At 57.1% G+C, this 19,066-nt stretch overlaps 1 protein-coding gene across 3 annotated transcripts; it reads left to right on the top strand.

The window, feature by feature from the left end:
• Positions 1–638: 638 nt before the first annotated feature.
• PRX (periaxin) lies at positions 639–16,304 on the top strand. 3 transcript variants are annotated; one of them, XM_070398204.1, is made up of 7 exons: positions 639–673; positions 4,150–4,187; positions 4,270–4,368; positions 4,488–4,613; positions 6,861–7,017; positions 11,503–11,699; positions 12,342–16,304. In XM_070398204.1, exons 4-7 carry the CDS (start codon positions 4,587–4,589, stop codon positions 16,128–16,130), a joined length of 4,170 nt encoding a protein of 1,389 aa, XP_070254305.1. In that variant the 5' UTR covers positions 639–673; positions 4,150–4,187; positions 4,270–4,368; positions 4,488–4,586; the 3' UTR covers positions 16,131–16,304. The 3 variants fall into 3 exon arrangements, with proteins under 3 accessions (XP_070254305.1, XP_070254304.1, XP_070254303.1); XM_070398202.1 differs by lacking the exon at positions 639–673 and having other exon boundaries at positions 4,134–4,187; XM_070398203.1 differs by lacking the exons at positions 4,150–4,187; positions 4,270–4,368.
• Positions 16,305–19,066: the final 2,762 nt, after the last annotated feature.

Here is a 19,066-nt window from a genome sequence, read left to right on the forward strand (position 1 = left end):
AGAGTAGTGGGACTCCCCTGTGCCTGGTCTCACTCAGGCCAAAAGCCCACTGACAAGGCTAGCTGTCCCCCTGATTTGTATGGATAAGAATGCAAAATATTTATAAGTAGCATTCATTCTATGCCAGATTCTTTAAAAGGTTTTTAGCCTCTTTTAACTCATCTAATCTTCACAACAAACCCATGAGGGTGAGCACTTTTACTATCTGTTTTAGAAATGAAGAAATGGAGGCCCAGAGAGATGCTGTTACTTGCTGAACGTCACATAGCCAGGCGGTGGCTGAGCTGGGAGAGGGAGTGGAAGTTTATTTTAGGGGGAGCCAGGGGGGCCAGGCTTGTTTCTGAAAGCCAGGAACCCATGCTGGTGGGGTGCTCAGTCTCCAAGGGGCTGTAGCTGTGCAAATCCCAAGAGCAGGGGCTCATGGTGGCAGTCTCGCCCCAGGCAAGGGAGCACGGCTGCCTTGTGGCTCCCCACCCCCAGGCAAGTGAATGTAGCTGGGTGGGGGGGGGGATGTTTGTTTCCCCACCCTCACCCCTGGTGATGTCATGCCCGGGCAGCCAATGGCTGGGGTCTCCCCCTTCTTCCCTCCCCATTCCTTTTCCCCCCCAGCCTGGTGCTGGGGCTGAGCAGACGAGGGACAGGAGCTGCTCTGGAGGTGTCTGGAGGCCCAGTGGTAAGAGATCAGCCAGCCAGTTCCCTTCCTGGCCAGGCTACTAAGCCTCGGGAATGGGACCCAGGGTCCTGGGAGGTGCTGGGAGGGTGCCTGGGGCTCAGGAAGCAGCATGTTGTAGGAGTTGAAGGTACAGACTTTGAAACCAGACCCTGGCTTCCAATCCCAACGTTCCTCTCTTTCTGGCTGTGCAGCCTCGGACAAGACACTTCACCCTTTGTGCCTCCACTTTACTTCTCTAGAAGGGGCTGCTGAAGGCCACCTCACAGGGCTGACGGGGAGATAAGTTGCTGCTTGTAGGGCAAGAATGTCTGCGATAGGGCAGCAGTTTGGTCCCTGGAAGAGTGTGCTGGAGGCAGCGCTCACCTGGTGTGAGGTCATGCCCGAACTGGACTTTGTTCCTCATCCAAAGCTCCCCTTTGGTAGGAAAGAGTGCGGAGCCGCTGGTGGGCAAAGGCTGGATATGAGATACTTTGAGAAGCACAGCCCGGACTCTCACTTGCTGTCAGAGACTAGTTTACATGACTGAGCACCTGCTATATTCTAAGCACCTGCAATTATCTTACCAATTTTCATATATATATATATATAAAATTTTTTTATTGATTTTTTACTGAGAGGAAGGGAGAGGGATAGAGAGTTAGAAACATCGATGAGAGAGAAACATCGATCAGCTGCCTCCTGCACACCCCCTACTGGGGATGTGCCCGCAACCAAGGTACATGCCCTTGACCGGAATCAAACCTGGGACTCTTCAGTCCACAGGCCGACGCTCTAGCCACTGAGCCAAACTGGTCAGGGCTATCTTACCAATTTTCAAAACCATTCTTATTGGCTGCATTTGACAGCTGAGAAAATCGAGGCCCTGAGAGGTGAGATACCGTGCCCCAGTGTTCCAACCTGAGAAGTGCGGGAGCAGGATTGACCGAGGCAGCCGCAGGCCATGCCTCCCCTCAGCCTCACTAGATGGCCTCAGGTTATGTCTAGGGTCCTGGATGGGTCAGGTCAATATCCCCATCCCATTATCGAGAGCACCAGATGGCTGGTAGCTAGGGAAGCTGAGGCTCCGAGTGGGGAGAATGAGGTTGTCGCCAGCCATAGGGATAAGAGGGTGCACAGGGCAAAGCTGGAGGAGTCCTCAGCAGGCCCAGCTCAGCTAAAGGGCCCAGTGCCTCTCACCCCAGCCACTCTGAAGGGCATGAGTGGCGTTTTAAATGGCCACCTAGCTGTACCTTTTCCGGAGAGGTGTTGTGAGAATTTAATGATCCAGGGACGGATCTTTGCACATGGTAAGTGCTCTAGAAATGGGGACTCGGAGTTCTGGAAGCTTAGGAATGTTCCAGGATCGCACCAGAGGACCTGCTCAAGAAGTGGCTGCTGGCATCAGGAGGGTCCTGCCGTGCCTTGATTCACCATGGGAGCCCCATTAGATCTTCCTCTAACACAAGCCAGGGATGCCCCAAGGAACCTCCCCACCCCTCCTTCCCTTGCCTAGTAGGATGGGCAGAGCTGGGAACAGTGTGCCCTGGGTGGGGTGGGCTTCCTTCCGGGGGCTGGGTACGTGGCTCAGGAAGGGCACAGTTGGGGCTAAATATAACCTGGGCTGGCGGCTGTCCTGGGGAGGGATGAGGGAGTAGGGTACTCTCGTGCCCCCACCCCTGCTGAGCTTCCTGTGCCAGCCTCTGGGTGTGACCTCGATGCCCTGCCTGAAGCAGGGAGCTTGTGGTCCAGGAGATCCTTTCCTCCGTCTCCACTACTTCCTACAAGGACCAGGCTTCTCCCACCCCCGACTCAGGATGCTACGCTGCGTCAGGGACTCAGAGTTAGCTTGTGAGACCTGGGTTCAAGTCCCGACTCTGTCACGGTGATGTCCTCTCAGCCCTCATTTACTCACCAGTAAAATGGGGGTACCATGAGGCCTCGTCTATAAAGTGCCTGCCCAGCTCGGTTCGCACCACAGAGGTCCCTCTAAAAGTGCCTGTTTCTGGCACCTTCACAACCCCCACTTCCTGCCCCTGCCCTGCCCAGCCCTGCTCCTGTCCCAGCTGTTTTGCTCCTTGGGCCTCCTCCAGTGCTCAGGGCCACCAATGCTAGTTAAGGTGCAGGATTCGGGGTGAAGGGCACATATGCTAGCTGTGTGACCCCAGACCGGTCAGTTACCCTCTCTGAGCCTGTTTCCAATCCTAAAACAGCCACCACATCCGGGGTGATTACAAGGTCTATGGGTGTCAACACAGGACCCAGTTTAGAGGAAATGCCCAGATGGAAGCCAGCCCTGCTTGGAGGGGCTTGGGGCTCAGAGGAGAGTCCAGGAAAGGACACGGAGACCCAGACCCCTAACAGAGCCAGAGAGGAGCCCTCGGACTTGGTGGGGTGGGGGGGGGCAGCCAATGGAGTGGGCATAGCTGGAACATTGAGGGAGTCCCTGTGTCCTCCCTCCTGGCCACTGGTGGGCTATGAAGGGCCATTGTGCAGCTGGGGGTGGTGGGCAGGGGCGGAATGTGACTGGGCACAGAAGATGGGCCATTGTTTGAGGGAATGTGCCGCGTGAGGCCTGACCTTTCCCTTGGGAGTGGGGGTTGGCGTGTTGGCATGCCAGGTGGGGGCTGGGAAGACAAGACCAGAGCTGGGGGAGACAAGGGGAACATAATATCCACTCCCCTTCCCCCAGAAGGGCTTCAGGGGAGGCTACATACTAATCCAGCCCTGCCTCCTTCTCCCTGTGCTGTGTGACCAGAGCAAGGTTCTTGGGCTGAGGGGCTAGGGCTTTCCGTGAGGTGGACAGTAGTCTTAGCACAGGACTGGCAAAGAGTGAGCACTCAATACCCACTAGTTATTATCAGAATAAGGGGCTGGAGCTTTCAGACAAGTTCAAGTCTGTGATGAGGGCAAGTGGCTCCCCTTCTCCCAGCCTCAGGTATCGTCTTCGTAATGGGCTCAGTAAGGGTACTGAACTCCTCAGGGCGTGCTGAGGTCCACAGACAATAACCCCCGTGGAACATCTGACACAAGATCAGTGCCACCGGAAATTCTTAGCAATAACAGCAAGTGCTCATGAAGTGGCTTCCATGTGCCTGACGCTTTATATTTAGTAACTCATTTGACTCTCCCAACAGTCCTGCAAGGGAGGTGCTCTCAGTCATGCCATTTTATAGATAAGAAAACTGAGGCACAGAGAGGTGAGGTGACTTACCCACGGGGAGTACCTGGGACGGTTATAATTATCTTATAGTGCCTTTGGCCCCCTTGGCCCATTGAGGTTTTTGCCTCAGGGGCTCTGCTGTCAGAAAGGCCTAGGAGTTAGTTCTGGCTTTACTGTTTGCCGGCCAACTGTGTCATCCTGGGTAAAGGGCTTCTGAGGCGCAGGTTCTCCACCTGTGCTATAGAGATAGAGTATTGACACAGTGAAGGAAGGGCCAGGCACTCAGGAAGCAGTCCGAGGGGTTAGCTGATAGGAATGTTCATGTTTTTCTTCTTAGAGCCCCGGACCCGGGAAGCCCAAGGAGGTGACGCTGAGGTGAGCACTGGCTGGTGCACATGCCCCTCCCTGCCCCTCCACGGCCTGCCTAGAGTTTCATGCCTTTGTCTCTCCTTGGCAGGCAGCAAGACCTCAGAGAAAGGGTGTGAGTCCCACAGACGACTGTGCAGCAGGCCAGGCTAGGCTCCTGTTAGGAGGGGCTGCCTGTGCCCAGGCGGCGGTGAGAGGACAGCTGGGGGGGCCCTCCTCCCCTTGATACCACCATGACCTCACCCTCTAAGCCCGACCTCTTCTCCTCATCCTCCCCTGGCCTCAAACCTCCATCTCTGTCCCCCGCAGGCTCAGAGGCAGCTGCTCCATGCAGAACTGAAGCTGGTCCTGCAGAAGAAGGGAGAGAGGAAGCAGGAGCCTGGGGCCCAGGTGACTCCTAGCAGCGCCATGGAGGTCAGGAGCCGGAGTGCTGAGGTGAGTGCCCATATGTCCTCCAAGGGGCGCTTGTGGGGCCTGGGTGGAGGGCACAGACTAGGGCAGCAAGGAAACACTTCCAGTCGTCTCTGTGCCTCAGTCTCCCTATCCATGAAATGGAAATAGTAACGGGGCCTATTTTATGGGTCACCGTGAGGAAAAAAATTAGCATATGTAAAGTGTTTAGCACAGAGCCTGGCCCAGACTAAGATTCAAAGCAGCTAATTGATTGGAGCAGAATGGAATTATACTAACCATGATCTAAAGAAAATGTAGCAGAGACCCTTCATCGAAAGTGGCAGGATGGTGCAAGGGTTGAGGACACAAGGTTTGGACATATGAGTTTATTTTTTTTAATGAATATATATTTTTATTGATTTCAGAGAGGAAGGGAGAGGGAGAGACAGAAACATCAATGATGAATCATTGATCGGCTGCCTCTTGCACACCCCCTACTGGGGATCAAGCCCGCAACCCGGGCATGTGCCCCTGACCGGAATTGAACCTGGGACCCTTCAGTCCATAGGCCTACACTCTATCCACTGAGCCAAACCGGACAGGGCTGGACCATGAGTTTAAATTCCAACCCTACTACTTCAGTTGTGCAGCCCTGAACAGGTGACCTGATCTCTCTAACCCTCAGTTTTCACATTCGTGAAATGGGGCATGGTCCCCCCCACTCTGAGGCTGTTGAGGACTCTCACACCTGCCATTTGCACAAGGCCTGGCACCTAGGAAGCCTCCTTTACTCTCAGCTGCTGTCACTGTTAAGTAGATAATGCACTGGCATTGACTGCATTCTACCAGGTGGCAGGCACAGAGAGCGTCTGCTTTTATAGGAGCCAAGCGGGCCGAGGGGTGGCAGGCTGGGGGTGAAGTGCAAGGAGGTTACTTACTGCCTACACAATAGTCTATGGGCTCTGAGGTCAGAGTCCTGAGGTTGAGGCCAGTGGCTTAACTTTCAAGTCACTTCACTTCTCTGACCCGTTGTGTCCCCCTCTGTGACTGCCCAAGCTGTGGGGAGGGTGAAAGGAGGTCCCACACAGAAAATGCTCAGACCAGGGCCTAAGGGTGGTGGTGATGGTTATCCTGCTCCCTGCCACCTTCACCACGACTCTTCTTACCCCTTCTCTGCCCAACCCTCTGGTCTCAGGGCCACTGCTGTGGGGCATCTGGTCCAGGCTTTGCTTTCCCCTCTCTAGCCCTGGGCTCAACTCCAGTCTGCGCCAATCCAATCTGGACGCCTTGCCCAACAGAGCATCCGTTTGGATGCCTGATGCTTCAGGTCTCAGCTCACAATCAGACTCCTTCTAGTACACCCACCTTTACAGTAGGGACACGGGCCCAGAGAGGGCGAAGTTCTCTCCCAGAGACACAGCAGATTGGGTTTCCAGACAGTTGTGGAACTGAGGTCTCTCCCTGCCTATTCCGGGAAAGTCCAGATGTGAATCCCACAGTGTGCGGCTGGGCCAGGGCCAGGGCAGCACCATTGACAGTAAATACCAGGAATGCCATGTCGCCTGTCCACCACTCATTACCCACGCACCCCCCTTTCACTGGATTCCCTCTCCCATGGGCGTCCGCGGGTCTTGGGGTCAGAGAGTCCACAATAGGGCACAGTCTCACGCACATGCATGTTTCCAAGGAGGTCAGCCCCACGCCCGCCCCTCCATGCCATACCACTTAAGGGGCCAGCCCATTATTTGGGAGCCCATCCTCGCCCGCAACCCTGTTGGGCTGTTATTAAAGCCCCGCCCCATAGCTCCGGAGACTGTGGGTTCCCACCCACCAGCACGGACACCTAGCCACACCCCGCTCCTGTACTGGCCCCTCCACCCCGGCCTCTCTAACGGAGCCCCACCCCCATAGCCCCACCCTCCCCAACCCGCCCCGCCCCACTGCGAGCATAGCCCCTGCCTCTCCATCAGGCCCTCCTCGGTCGGGACTCTAGCCTCCCCCACACCGCCCCCCCCCCACCCCGCCCCGCCCCGCCCCGCCCCTCCCGGGGGGATCTGGGAGAGCAGCGAGCCAGCGGAGCCGTTGAACCTTTCCGAGAGCCCCACTGAACGAGCGACCCCCGGGTTTCCTTAACGGGGAGATGCCAGCGTGGGTGGGCCCGCACGACCAGCCTGAGCCTCGCAGAGGGACATGTGCCCTAAGGAATGGTTTGAGAGACGCTGTTAAGGGCGATGGCGGGCTCTGGGCGCGGTCTGGCGTCCCGTGGCGACCCCGCACTGCCCTCCGCAGGAGCTGAGGCGGGCGGAGTTGGTGGAAATCATCGTGGAGACGGAGGCGCAGACGGGAGTCAGCGGCATCAACGTAGCGGGCGGCGGGAAGGAAGGAATCTACATCCGCGAGCTGCGCGAGAACTCGCCGGCAGCCAGGAGCCTGAGCCTGCAGGAAGGTGGGCGGGACGGGGCGGGAGGGGGCGGGGCCTTTGCGCGGGGGCGGGGCCTTTGCGCGGGGGCGGGGTTAGGAATCTGCCCTGGGGCCCGAGCGCGACGGGCTACCAAGAGGCGGGGTTAAGGTCGTGGGGCGGGGCTTTGTGTTTTGGCTCTTCAGCGGCTCTTAGTGGGCTGTGGAGATTCATTGTCTCAGAGCTGCTGTTTATTGGTTTTTGATCTTTTTGTGCCTCGGTTTTCTCATCTCTAAATTGGGAATAATTCCAGTTCTTGCCTCATAGGGTTATTATGGAGATTAAATGAGTCAGCATTTGAAAACACTTAGCACATAGCTAAGTGGCACGTAGTAAGCACTATGTAAGTGCTAGTTATTGTTTTTGTTGTTGGGGCTGGAGGTGGAGTTAACAACGTGGAGGGGTGGAGCGGGTAGCTTAGTAAGGGATGTCTTAGGTAACATGGATGAGACGGATGTGGTTTATTCATACAACAACTATTAGTTAAGGGCCTTTTATTTCCATATAGTATTCTAGGTGCTTGGGTTACTGAAGTGAACAAAACAGATAGGGTGCTTACATTCTAGTGGAGAGAGACATATTTAAGCAAAAAAAAAAAAGTAAAGTATATATAGTAAGTTAGAAGGCAATATGTGCCACAGATGCCAGGGAAGAAGCTGAATTTTTAAATAGGGTGAGCCAGGAAGGGAGGAAAGATCTGAAGGAGGTAAGGGGTAAGCTGTGGGGCCATCTGGAGAGCATTCCAGTGCAGACACCCCAAGCTGGGAAAGTGCCTGGCTTGTTGGAGGGAGAAAAAGGAAGCCAGTGTGGACAAAATAGTCAGTGAAGAAGGAATGAAGAGATGAGGCCAGAGAGGTGAGAGGGAGGGACGTTTTTAGAGGACTTTATGGGCCATGGTGAGACTTTTGATTTTAATCTGGGAGGGTTGTGAGTGGAGAACTGACTGTGTTGAACTAGTATATTAGCAGGAGACGGTAGGGGAGCAGGGTGAGGAGTAGGGAGGCCAACAAAAAGGCTACTGTGATTATCCAGGAAAGAGATGGTGATGCGTGGGGCCAAAGTGATATTATTGGAGGTGAAGAGAAGGGTTTGGATTCCGGATTTATTTTGGAGGAGGAGCCTTCACGCTGGATAGGGGGTGTGATGGAAAGGTAGGGGTCAAGGAAGATGGTAGTCTTCCACATGGGGAATACTGGGTTGGGGCTTATTTGGAGGAAGACCAGAACAGTTTGGATTTGTTAAATGAGAAATGTCTCTTGAACACCCAGGGGGAGATGTGGAAGGGCAGTTGGATATGTAAGTCTAGGAGGGAGGGGAGAGTGCTGGGCTGGAGAGAGACACGTGGGAGTTGTCAGCAAATTTATGACCTTTAAACTCCTAAATCTGGATGAGCTTCCCAAAGGGGTGAGTAGAGCGTGCGGATAAAGGGGTCTAAGGCCTGAACTCTGTGTTAGTGTGTCTTTAAGAGGTCAGAGGATGGGGAGGAACCATCCTAGGAAGCTGGAACTTGACCATTGGACTTGGCTACTCGGAGGTCACTGCCTGGGACCCTGAGGAACAGTTCAGGGCTCTGGGATGGGGTATCACAAGTGTGATTGGAGAAGTGGAAATAATGCAGAGACAGCCCAGTGCATTTTGCCATTAAGATGAAGAGATAAGTGGGCAGGAGCTCCAGGTGGAGTGATGTCAAGACAACTTTTCATATGTAAGAAACACTGGCATGTTATATGCTGATAGGAATAGTGTAGAAGGCGGTGGGGGAAGGGGGTGGACGACAAAACAATGATGGGGAGGGGAGAGTTGCTGGAGGAATTGACTGGAGCCAGGAGTGGGACAGTTCATTCCTCGGAACAGGTGGAGAGTGGAATAAGTCACCACAGGAGGAGGGCGGGGGGTGACGAATAGGGTGAAAGCTTCTGGAAGTTGCCTTCTGATTCTGTTCTTTCAGTAAAGGAAGCAACGTCAGAGTCTGAACAGCTTCTCCCCTCAGTTGCCCATTCCCTTTCTTTGACCTGCCCCCTCTGCCAGTTCTGAGGGAAAGCAGTGGTGGCAGGTGGAGGGGAGGAGAGCAGGGGAGAAGGCTTCATGGCACAGGCTGGGGAGAGCGTGCTGTCAGCTGTGCTGAGGGGCAGATGGAGAGGACAGTGGCGGGTAGGACTTGGGCAGACACTAGCAGGCAGAATTTGAAAGGCCATGTGTAAGGTGACTGACTAGAGGGAACCTGAGCCTGCAGGGAAAAGAACCATGTCAGGAGGAGTTTTACTTGAGCAGGGGGTGAGGTGCCGACTTCCACTGACATCCAGATCCAAAATTCCTGGTCTTGGCTCCCCAGAACTTTGCCTCTTGACTGTCCCCTTTCCCACCTCCACCCATGGAAACTTCATTCTTTTAAAATATATATATATTTTTTATTGACTTCAGAGGGGAAGGTAGAGGGAGAGAGAGATAGAAACATAAATGATGAGAGAGAATCATGAATCGGCTGCCTCCTGCACACCCCCTACCTGGGGATTGAGCCGGAAACCCAGACATGTGCCCTGACTGGGATTCAAACCTCCTGGTTCATAGGTCAACGTTTAACCACTGAGCCCACTGGCCGGGCATGGAAACTTCATTCTTTTCCCTCCCCTTCTCCTGCCTGATGTGGTTCCTCTCAGGACAGTCATGCCCTGTAAATGCTAGTGCCCTGGGCCCTGAACTCTGTAGACAGATGTCCCCCAAATTGGGGCATGGAAGAGAGGCATCTGTGGACTCCAATGCCCAGCCCTTTCCCCAGAACAGGTCCCTGACAATCCCATCTCCCCACTCTTCACAGCTCTACACATTTTTTTTCTAAATATATTTTTACTAGAAGCCCGGTGCACGAAAATCGTGCACTGGAGGGGTCCCTCCGCCTGGCCTGCGCCCTCTCGCAGTCTGGGACCCCTCGGGGGATGTCCGCCTGACAGTTTAGGCCCTCTCACAGTCCAGGGCTCTTGCAGTTCAGACCCCTCGCTCCTTACCACCTTCCTGCTGGGCTCCTTAGTACTGCCATGAGCCCGGCTTCTGGCTGAGCAGCACACCCCCTGTGGGAGCACACTGACCACCAGGGGGCAGCTCCTGCATTGAGCGTCTGCCCCCTGGTGGTCAGTGCGTGTCATAGAGACCAGTCGTGCTGTTTCGTTGATTTGCATATTAGGGTTTTATTATATAGGACTAGGGGCCCAGTGTATGAATTCATGCGCCTTGAAAGGAACTGTGGGCTGCGAGGCTGCGGTGTGCACAGGGGCAGGTCTCGGCCCATTCTCTGCACCCCTGCCTGGCCCCTCCCACTATGGCCCCCAGTCCCCTGTCTGCTGGCAGCCCTGCTCCTGCCGCCGCTGCTCCCACACTGACCCCCGCTCGCACCCGCTGATGGCACGGAGCAATTGGGACCGGCGCCAGCAGTGGGTGCAAGCAGGGCTGTCGCCAGCAGTGGGTGCAAGAGGTGGCTGCCGGTCCCGATTGCCCCTCAGGAGCAGGGGGAGGTAGAGAAGCCTTGAGGGGTGATTGGGGCTGGCAGCTGCTGCTCACACCAGCTGACAGCGCCGAGCTATCGGGGTGGCACCAGGCAGCGGCAGTGGGCAGGGCCTGCGCCAGCAGTAAGTGCGAGTGCCGGGCGGGACCGTGGCACGGGGAAGCAAAGAATTTTCAGTAACCAACAGAGTCTCACCCTGATGATAGTGACCGGTGCCCTGACTTGGTCTGGTGACCCCACTCACCTGCTCCACCATCCCACCACGGCCGACGCCTGCCATGTTCTGCTCTGCCACCTGCTGCTGGCACCCGCCATGTTCCACGCGCACCCCCTGGTGGTCAGCGCACGTCATAGTGACTGCTTGTTTGGTTGTTCGGCCCTTCAGTCTATTTGCATATTAGGGTTTTATATATATAGATTGATTTCAGAGAGGAAGGGAGAGGGAGAAAGAAGTAGAAACATCAATGATGAGAGAGAATCATTGATCGGCTGCTTCCTGCACACCCCACACTGGGGATCAGCCTGCAACCCAGGCATATGCCCTGACTAGGAGTCAAACTGTGACCTCCTGGTTCATAGGTCGACACTCAACCACTGAGCCATGCCTGCCTGGCTCTGTACACATTTTTAAACCTGGCAAAAGATGAAGGGAATATTGTAACTATAAAGTTTAACTGTTTAAAAAAGGGTCTGAAATGTGAGGATAGGGGAGGGGAATGGGAAGGCGACAGGCGTGGTCTGAATGGGTGTGGATTTGCCCAGTGGGGAGGCGGAGCTAAGGCCATGGGGTGGGGCTTCCTTCTTAAGTGTTCCCCGACTTCAAACAGGGAGGAGCTGCTTTGCTGCTCAGTCTTGCGCTTGGGATAGGTGGGAGCCAAATGTTTGGGCGGGGCCTCGCCCCACCAGTTCCAGGGAAGGGGAGGAACCAGGCGTGGGTGGAGCTGAGAGATGCCCACCCCTGCTCACCTCACCTGCAGGGGACCAGCTGCTGAGCGCCCGCGTGTTCTTTGAGAACTTCAAGTACGAGGACGCACTACGCCTGCTGCAATGTGCCGAGCCTTACAAGGTCTCCTTCTGCTTGAAGCGCACTGTGCCCACCGGGGACCTGGCGCTGCGGCCTGGGACCGTGTCTGGCTACGAGATCAAGGGCCCACGGGCCAAGGTGGCCAAGCTGGTACGCGTGCTTAGCCCGGCCCCAGCGCTGGACTGTCCCGGCGATCTCGTCTCTGCGCCATGAACCCTACTCCCTTACACCGCGGGCCAGCCTTGCCCTCTGTCTTGTCACTAACCCAGTGCTAATCCCACCCTTTGCCTCCAGTTCTGTGACCCTAAACTCCTCCCTGGGTGGGGGACCCTCCCAGACCAGGGCCCTCACCCACTTTGGAGAGGTGTCCTCACTCTCAGCTCCAGGCTTGCGAGGGGTCCGGGACCAGGGGATTCCAAATCAGGATTCCAGGTTTCAGCCTGACTGCTCCTCACTTACTGCTGAGTGGCCCTGGACAAGTTTCTTTTCTTCCGTAGGCCTCAGTTTCCCCATCTCTAGAATGAGGGTATTGAGGAAAATCCTGATTGAGGGCCTAGAAGTCTTGGGTCCCAGTTTCTCCATTCCTGTTGACTCACTGTAAGATTCTAAATGAATATCTTCGCCTTCAAGGGCAGTATGATGAAATGACAGGCAGGAAGTGGGGATGGTGTTTTGGGGACAAAATGCTGAATCCATCACATCCCCAGCCTGGTACAATACCAGGTGGGGCTCCCCCTGTCCACCTTAGGCCTCACTGTCCCACTGCCTCCCGCCTCTCTCCTCTCTCCCCAGAACATCCAGAGTCTGTCCCCTGTGAAGAAGAAGAAGATGGTGGTGCCTGGGGCCCTGGGGGCCCCTGCAGATCTGGCCCCCGTTGACGTCGAATTCTCCTTCCCCAAGTTCTCCCGTCTGCGTCGGGGCCTCAAAGCCGAGGCTGTCAAGGGTCCTGTCCCAGCTGCTCCCACCCGCCGGCGCCTCCAGCTGCCGCAGCTGCGTGTCCGGGAAGTGGCCGAAGAGGCCCAGGTAGCTCGGCTGGCTGCCGCTGCTCCTCCCCCCAGAAAAGCCAAAGCGGAGGCTGAGGTGGCAGCAGGGGCCCGTTTCACAGCACCCCAGCTGGAGCTGGTTGGGCCTGGGTTGCCGAGCACAGAGGTGGGTGTCCCCCAGGTCCCAGCCCCAAAGGGACTGGGGAAGGAGGCCCCCGCAGTAGAAGCAGCCACTGGCTTTGCCCTACACCTGCCAACCTTGGGGCTTGGAGCCCCCGCTGCACCTGCTGTGGAGCCTGTGGCTGTAGGGATTCAGGTTCCCCAAGTGGAGCTGCCCACCTTGCCCTCGCTACCCAGTCTGCCCACGCTGCCTTGTCTGGAGACCCGGGAAGGGGCTACGGCAGCACTGACGGTGCCCACCCTGGACGTAGCAGTTCCTGCTGTGGGGGTGGACTTGGCTTTGCCGGGTGCGGAGATGGAGTCCCAAGAAGAGGTGCCTGAGGTGGCCCTGAAGATGCCCGGCTTCAGTTTCCCCCGCTTTGGGGCCCGAGCAAAGGAAGTAGCTGAGGTCAAGGTGGCCAAGGGCAGCCCTGAGGTCAGGGTGAAGGGGCCCAGACTTCGAATGCCCACCTTCGGGCTTTCTCTCTTGGAGGCCCGGCCCACTGCCCCCGAAGCCGTTGCTGAGAGCAAGCTGAAGCTGCCCACCATCAAGATGCCCTCCTTTGGCATTGGGGTCTCGGCACCTGAGGTCAAGGGGCCTGCCGTGAAGCTCCCCAAGGCCCCTGAGGTCAAGCTCCCAAAAGTGCCAGAGGCAGCCCTTCCAGAAGTGCAGCTCCCAGAGGTGCAGCTGCCCAAAGTGTCTGAGATGAAGCTCCCAAAGGCGCCGGAGATGGCGGTGCCCGAGATGCAGCTGCCAGAGGTGCAGCTGCCCAAAGTGTCTGAGATGAAGCTCCCAAAGGTGCCCGAGATGGCGGTGCCCGAGATGCAGCTGCCAGAGGTGCAGCTGCCCAAAGTGTCTGAGATGAAGCTCCCAAAGGCGCCCGAGATGGCGGTGCCTGAGATGCAGCTTCCAGAGGTGCAGCTGCCAAAAGTGTCTGAGATGAAGCTCCCAAAGGTGCCCGAGGTGGCAGTGCCCGAGGTGCGACTGCCAGAGGTGCAGCTGCCAAAAGTCTCAGAGATGAAGCTCCCAAAGGTGCCCGAGATGGCGGTGCCCGAGGTGCGACTCCCAGAGGTGGCACTTCCGAAAGTCTCAGAGATGAAGCTCCCAAAGGTGCCCGAGATGGCGGTGCCCGAGGTGCGACTGCCAGAGGTGCAGCTGCCAAAAGTCTCAGAGATGAAGCTCCCAAAGGTGCCCGAGATGGCGGTGCCCGAGGTGCGACTGCCAGAGGTGCAGCTGCCAAAGGTGTCAGAGGTCCGGCTGCCAGAAATGCAAGTGCCAAAGGTCCCAGATGTGCAGCTTCTGAAGGCACCTGAGATGAAGCTGCCCAAGGCTCCAGAAGTGCAGCTAAAAGCCGCCAGGGCAGAGAAGGTAGAGGGGGTGGAATTTGGCTTCAAGATGCCCAAGATGACCATGCCCAAATTCGGGAGGGCAGTGTCCCCGTCACGAAGCAAGTCAGGCGAGGCAGGGGCTGAGGTCTCAGGGAAGCTGGTGACACTTCCCTGTCTACAGCCAGAGGCGGACGGCGAGGCTCGTGTGGGTGTCCCCTCTCTCACACTGCCCTCCGTGGAGCTAGACCTGCCAAGAGCACTCAGCTTGGAGGGGCAGGTTCCAGTGGCTGAAGCGGGCAAGGTGGAGCGAGCAGAAGGCAAGGTAGCGCAGGCAGAGGGCAAGGTGGAATGGGCAGAGGGCAAGGTGGCAGCAGGGGTTGGGGAAGTGGCCTTCCGGATGCCCTCTGTTGAGATCGTCACTCCACAGCTGCCCACAGTGGAAGTCGAGGAAGGGAGGGTAGAGGTGATGGAGATGAAAGTCAAACCCACCTCCAAGTTCTCCCTGTCCAAGTTTGGACTCTCGGGGCCAAAGGTGGCCAAGGCAGAGGCTGAGGGGGCTGGGCGAGCCACCAAGCTAAAGACATCCAAGTTCGCCATCTCACTCCCCAAGGCTCGGGTGGGGACCGAGGTTGAAGCGAAAGGGGTCGGAGAGGCAGGCCTGCTACCCGCTCTCGATCTGTCCATTCCGCAGCTCAGCCTGGATGCCCATCTGCCCACAGGCAAGGCGGAGGCGGCAGGGGCCGATTTCAAGCTCAAGGGTCCCAGGTTCACCCTGCCCAAGTTTGGGGTCAGAGTCCGGGACACTGAGGCTGGAGAACTAGTGCCAGGGGTGTCCGAGTTGGAGGGCAAGGGCTGGGGTTGGGATGGGAGGGTGAAGATGCCCAAACTGAAGATGCCCTCCTTTGGGCTGGCTCGGGGGAAGGAGGTGGAAATCCAGGGTGGGCGTGTTAGCCCGGGAGAAAAGGCAGAATTGATGGTCGGGCAGCTTAAGATCCCTGAGGTGGAACTGGTCACTCTGGGGGCCCAGGAGGAAGTGGGGGCAGAGGGGGCGGTGGCCGTCAGTGGAGCACGGCTATCGGGCCTGCAAGTGTCCACAACCAGGCAGGCAGGCACTGAGAGCCAGGAGGAGGTGCGAAGGATGCCCCTGGGCATCTCTCTGCCTCAGGTGGAGCTGACCAGATTTGGTGAGGCTGGCCTGGTTGCCACCTCGGGGCAGCGGGCTGAGAGTGCAGCCCCTTCAGCAGAGGGCACAGCAGGCTACAGGGTCCAGGTGCCTCAGGTGACCTTGTCTCTGCCTGAAGCCAAGGGAGAGGGTGGTGAGCTGTTGGTGGGCGAGGGCGTCTTCAAGATGCCCACTGTGACCGTGCCCCAGCTTGAGCTGGATGTGGGGCTGAGCCGTGAAGTGCAGGTGGGTGAGGCAGCCACAGATGAGGGTGGGCTGAGGCTGAAGATGCCCACATTGGGGGCCAGAGCTGGGGCTGGGGTCGGGGGACCTGGAGACCAGACCCCAGGGGCCGAACGATCCTTCCACCTTTCACTGCCCAACCTGGAGCTCTCGCCTCCTGCCATGGGCAGCCATGCTGAGTACCAGGTGGTAGAGGGTGAGGGAGACGCTGGACACAAGCTCAAGGTTCGGCTGCCCCGGTTTGGCCTGGTGCGGGCCAAGGAGGGGGTTGAGGAGGGCGAGAAGGCCAAGAGCCCGAAGCTCAGGCTGCCCCGTGTGGGCTTCAGCCAGAGCGAGGCTGTTGCTGGGGAAAGCTCCCCCAGCCCTGAGGAGGAGGAGGAGGAGGAGGAGGAGGAGGTGGAGGGCAGCAGGGAAGGGGCTTCTGGTCGCCGTGGCCGCCTACGAGTTCGCTTGCCTCGAGTGGGCCTGGCTACTTCTTCCAAGGCCTCTCGGGGGCAGGAGGGCGAGGCAGCCTCCAAGTCCCCTGGTGGGGAGAAGTCCCCCAAGTTCCGGTTCCCCAGGGTGTCCCTAAGCCCCAAGGCCCGGAGTGGGAGCAGGGACCGCGAAGAGGGTGGGTTCCGGGTCCGACTGCCCAGTGTGGGGTTTTCGGAGACAGGGGCTCCAGGCCCCACCAGGATGGAGGGCACTCAGACTGCTGTCATCTGAAGCCCCAGGACAGAGGGAGACTCCCCTCCTGTCTTCCCCTCCCCCACCCCTTTTGTATGTGAGTTAACCAGCACTAACCCTCAGAGGGCCAGGAGCCGCGGAGGCCTCCTGCCTGGCTCATTGGCAAGAGTGTCTGTATCTTGCCAAGCCATGTGAATAAATAATCCAGAGGTAGCCTTGTGTCTGGTCTTCTCTGTGTATTGGGAGGGTGTGGGGGGTAAGGGAGGGTGCAGAGAAAAGAATCCCAGAGAAGGAAGGAGGGGGGACATGATCCTGGCCTGAAGGAGCCTATGTAGGCAGACACAGGCCACCTCTGGTCTGAGGAGAGTCAGGGAGGCCTTGGGATGGGCGTAGTGGGAGGGGGGGCCGTCCTAGCCCTTCAGAAATCCCAGGGGCCCCTGAGCAGGACTCTGGGAAGTTCCCCAGCAGAACATAGCAGCAGGACCCCTCTGCTGGGGACTCCGCCTGCCCTGGGGAACCCCCGCACTGGCCAGGACAGCCCCAGGGGCCCTAAGAGAGCAGACTGATTGCTACCCACCTGCCCTCTGCTGGCCACTTCTCCACCAACAAGAGCGCCTCTGCATCCTGGCTGTGCCTTTTCTGTCTGGCTGGTTTGACAGCCTGGTCCACCCGGCCCCACCCAGGAAGGCCTCTCCTGGCCTCTCCAAGCTCCTGGGTTCAGAGCCTCCACTCAAGACATGTGGTTGCTTCATAGGACTAAGTCCTGGGGGCTCAATCTCGGCTCCCAGGGACCCAACCTCACTCTGGATTTATGCCCCTAAGCTCCTGCCAGGGCCTGCAGACACCGCCTCCCCCCATCTCCCTGCCATGCCCAGACTACTAGGAAGACCTGCTTTCCCATCCCAAATCTCCCCTGATGCCCCCATACCCACCCCTCCACTCTATTCCCATCCCAGAGGATGAAGGGCCATGCCCTTGAGTTGTCACAGACCCCCCACTTACTCCAGTACCTTCTTCCTTCAAGCCCGCCCCCCTCCGGTCACTACCCTGTCTCATGCTTTCTCTTTGTCTCCACCAAACATGCAGGGTTATCTGCCCTCATGGCACACACACCCCTTGACCAGCTCAACTCTGTAGCATGTGGGGTTTTCCTCCCACAATGGCTACCCCGTCCAGTGTCTGAAGTGACTTCTCTGTGATCACACTAAGGGCTTCTTCTGTCTCCCTTGTCCTGACTTCTCAGGCCCCTTCCTCCTTCCTGCACACTCCCCTCTCTTCTTCACTCCTCTCTCTCCTTGTGTCCTTTGGGCTCATCCACTCCCACACCCATCCTAGGCCTGTCACCCTCCCGGAGGCTTCTGCTCCTCACCTCTGGGTGACAGTTCCCAAATTCTTTCCTGGGTGCATGAGGGGATCCACTGGCCTCCACATGCCTCCCCTGGACATCTCCTGAGCACTTGGAGGATGTGTGGGGTGGTGGTTCAGAGCTTGGCTCTAGAGCAGGGGTGGGCAAACTTTTTGACTCGAGGGCCACAATGGGTTCTTAAACTGGACCGGAGGGCCGGAACAAAAGCATGGATGGAGTGTTTGTGTGAACTAATATAAATTCAAAGTAAACATCATTACATAAAAGGGTACGGTCTTTTTTTATTTTTTTAGTTTTATTCATTTCAAACGGGCCGGATCCGGCCCTCGGGCCGTAGTTTGCCCACGGCTGCTCTAGAGCCATACTTCTCAAGGTGAAAGCCTGTCTCTGGCACCCAACTTTTTTTTCAATTAAATGGAGCTATTAAAATGTATGGGGTGCCCAGCCAGCGTGGCTCAGTAGTTGAGCACTGACCCATGAACCAGAAGGTCATGGTTCAGTTTCTGGTCAGGGTACATGCTTGGGTTTTGGGCTCGATCCCCAGTGGGGGACGTGCAGGCGGCAGCCAATGGATGATTCTCATCATTGATGTTTCTGTCTCTCTCTCCCGCTCCCTTCCTCTCTGAAATCAATCAAAACAAACAAACAAACAAAAAATAAAACGTGTGTTGTAAGGATAAGGCTTCTAAAGCACTCAATATTAAATTCCCTAACCTGATCTTAGCATCCTCTCCTCCAAAGTGCTTCTGTCCACGTCCCCATTTCTGGGACACCTCCCCCCCCAAACTTTTCAGCCCCTTAGCCTGGCCTCCTGAATGTCTCATCCACAAGCCTCTTGCCTGTCTCCCCAACCTTTCCCGCCTGGGCCTGCTCCAGGCTCAGGGCCTCCACTCTCGCCCCTTCTGCTTCAGCTTTCTTCACACAAGTAGCTTTCTGACACTCAAAAGCCCTCTGTGTCTCCCCAGTGCCCTCAGAACAATGTCCAAAAACTCCTTAGCTTGGCACTCAACCTGAATCCACCTTGGCCACACCTTCCCCCATGTCAGCCACAGGCTGGGGCAGGTATTTTCTGAAAACACACACACACGCACACACACACACACACACACACACCCCTTTCGCTAGGAAAAGCTGCCTTTCTCACCTGTTTGGGAATGTTCCTTGCTTCTGCCTGAGGTCCACCATCAGACCCCCCTCTCAATGGATCCGTTACTTGTCCAACCTCTTCAAGATTCTGCCACTGGGTGGGGGAGGGGGTTTGAACTGCCACCCCACCCCCCATTCCAGCGAGGGGCTCAGGTCTCCAACAACAGAACCAGAGCCACTTAGCAACGCTGGAACCCATTTGGGGGGGCCTGGGGCCCCTCGTCCCAAGCCAGGAGGGCTTTGGGGGAGGGGTGCAACTCTTGGCATATTCCCCGTGTGGCCCAGGGGGTTGTGAGGTGCCCGGGAGGCGAGGGCAAACCTCACAGGGGTCGTAGGCACGAGTGACGTTCTCTTTCCCCCACTGGGGGTACCTCGGGGACAGCGGCAGAGGAGGGCCAGGAGGCCTTCAAGACAGAGGTGGGGCAGAGGTGGTGGCAGGGTGGTGTCTGGCGGCCGGGGCACC

Source organism: Myotis yumanensis, unplaced genomic scaffold, assembly GCF_028538775.1.
Source record: "Myotis yumanensis isolate MYYU_CA2020_CCGP unplaced genomic scaffold, mMyoYum1.0.hap1 SCAF_18, whole genome shotgun sequence".
NCBI classification, from domain to species: Eukaryota; Metazoa; Chordata; class Mammalia; order Chiroptera; family Vespertilionidae; genus Myotis; species Myotis yumanensis.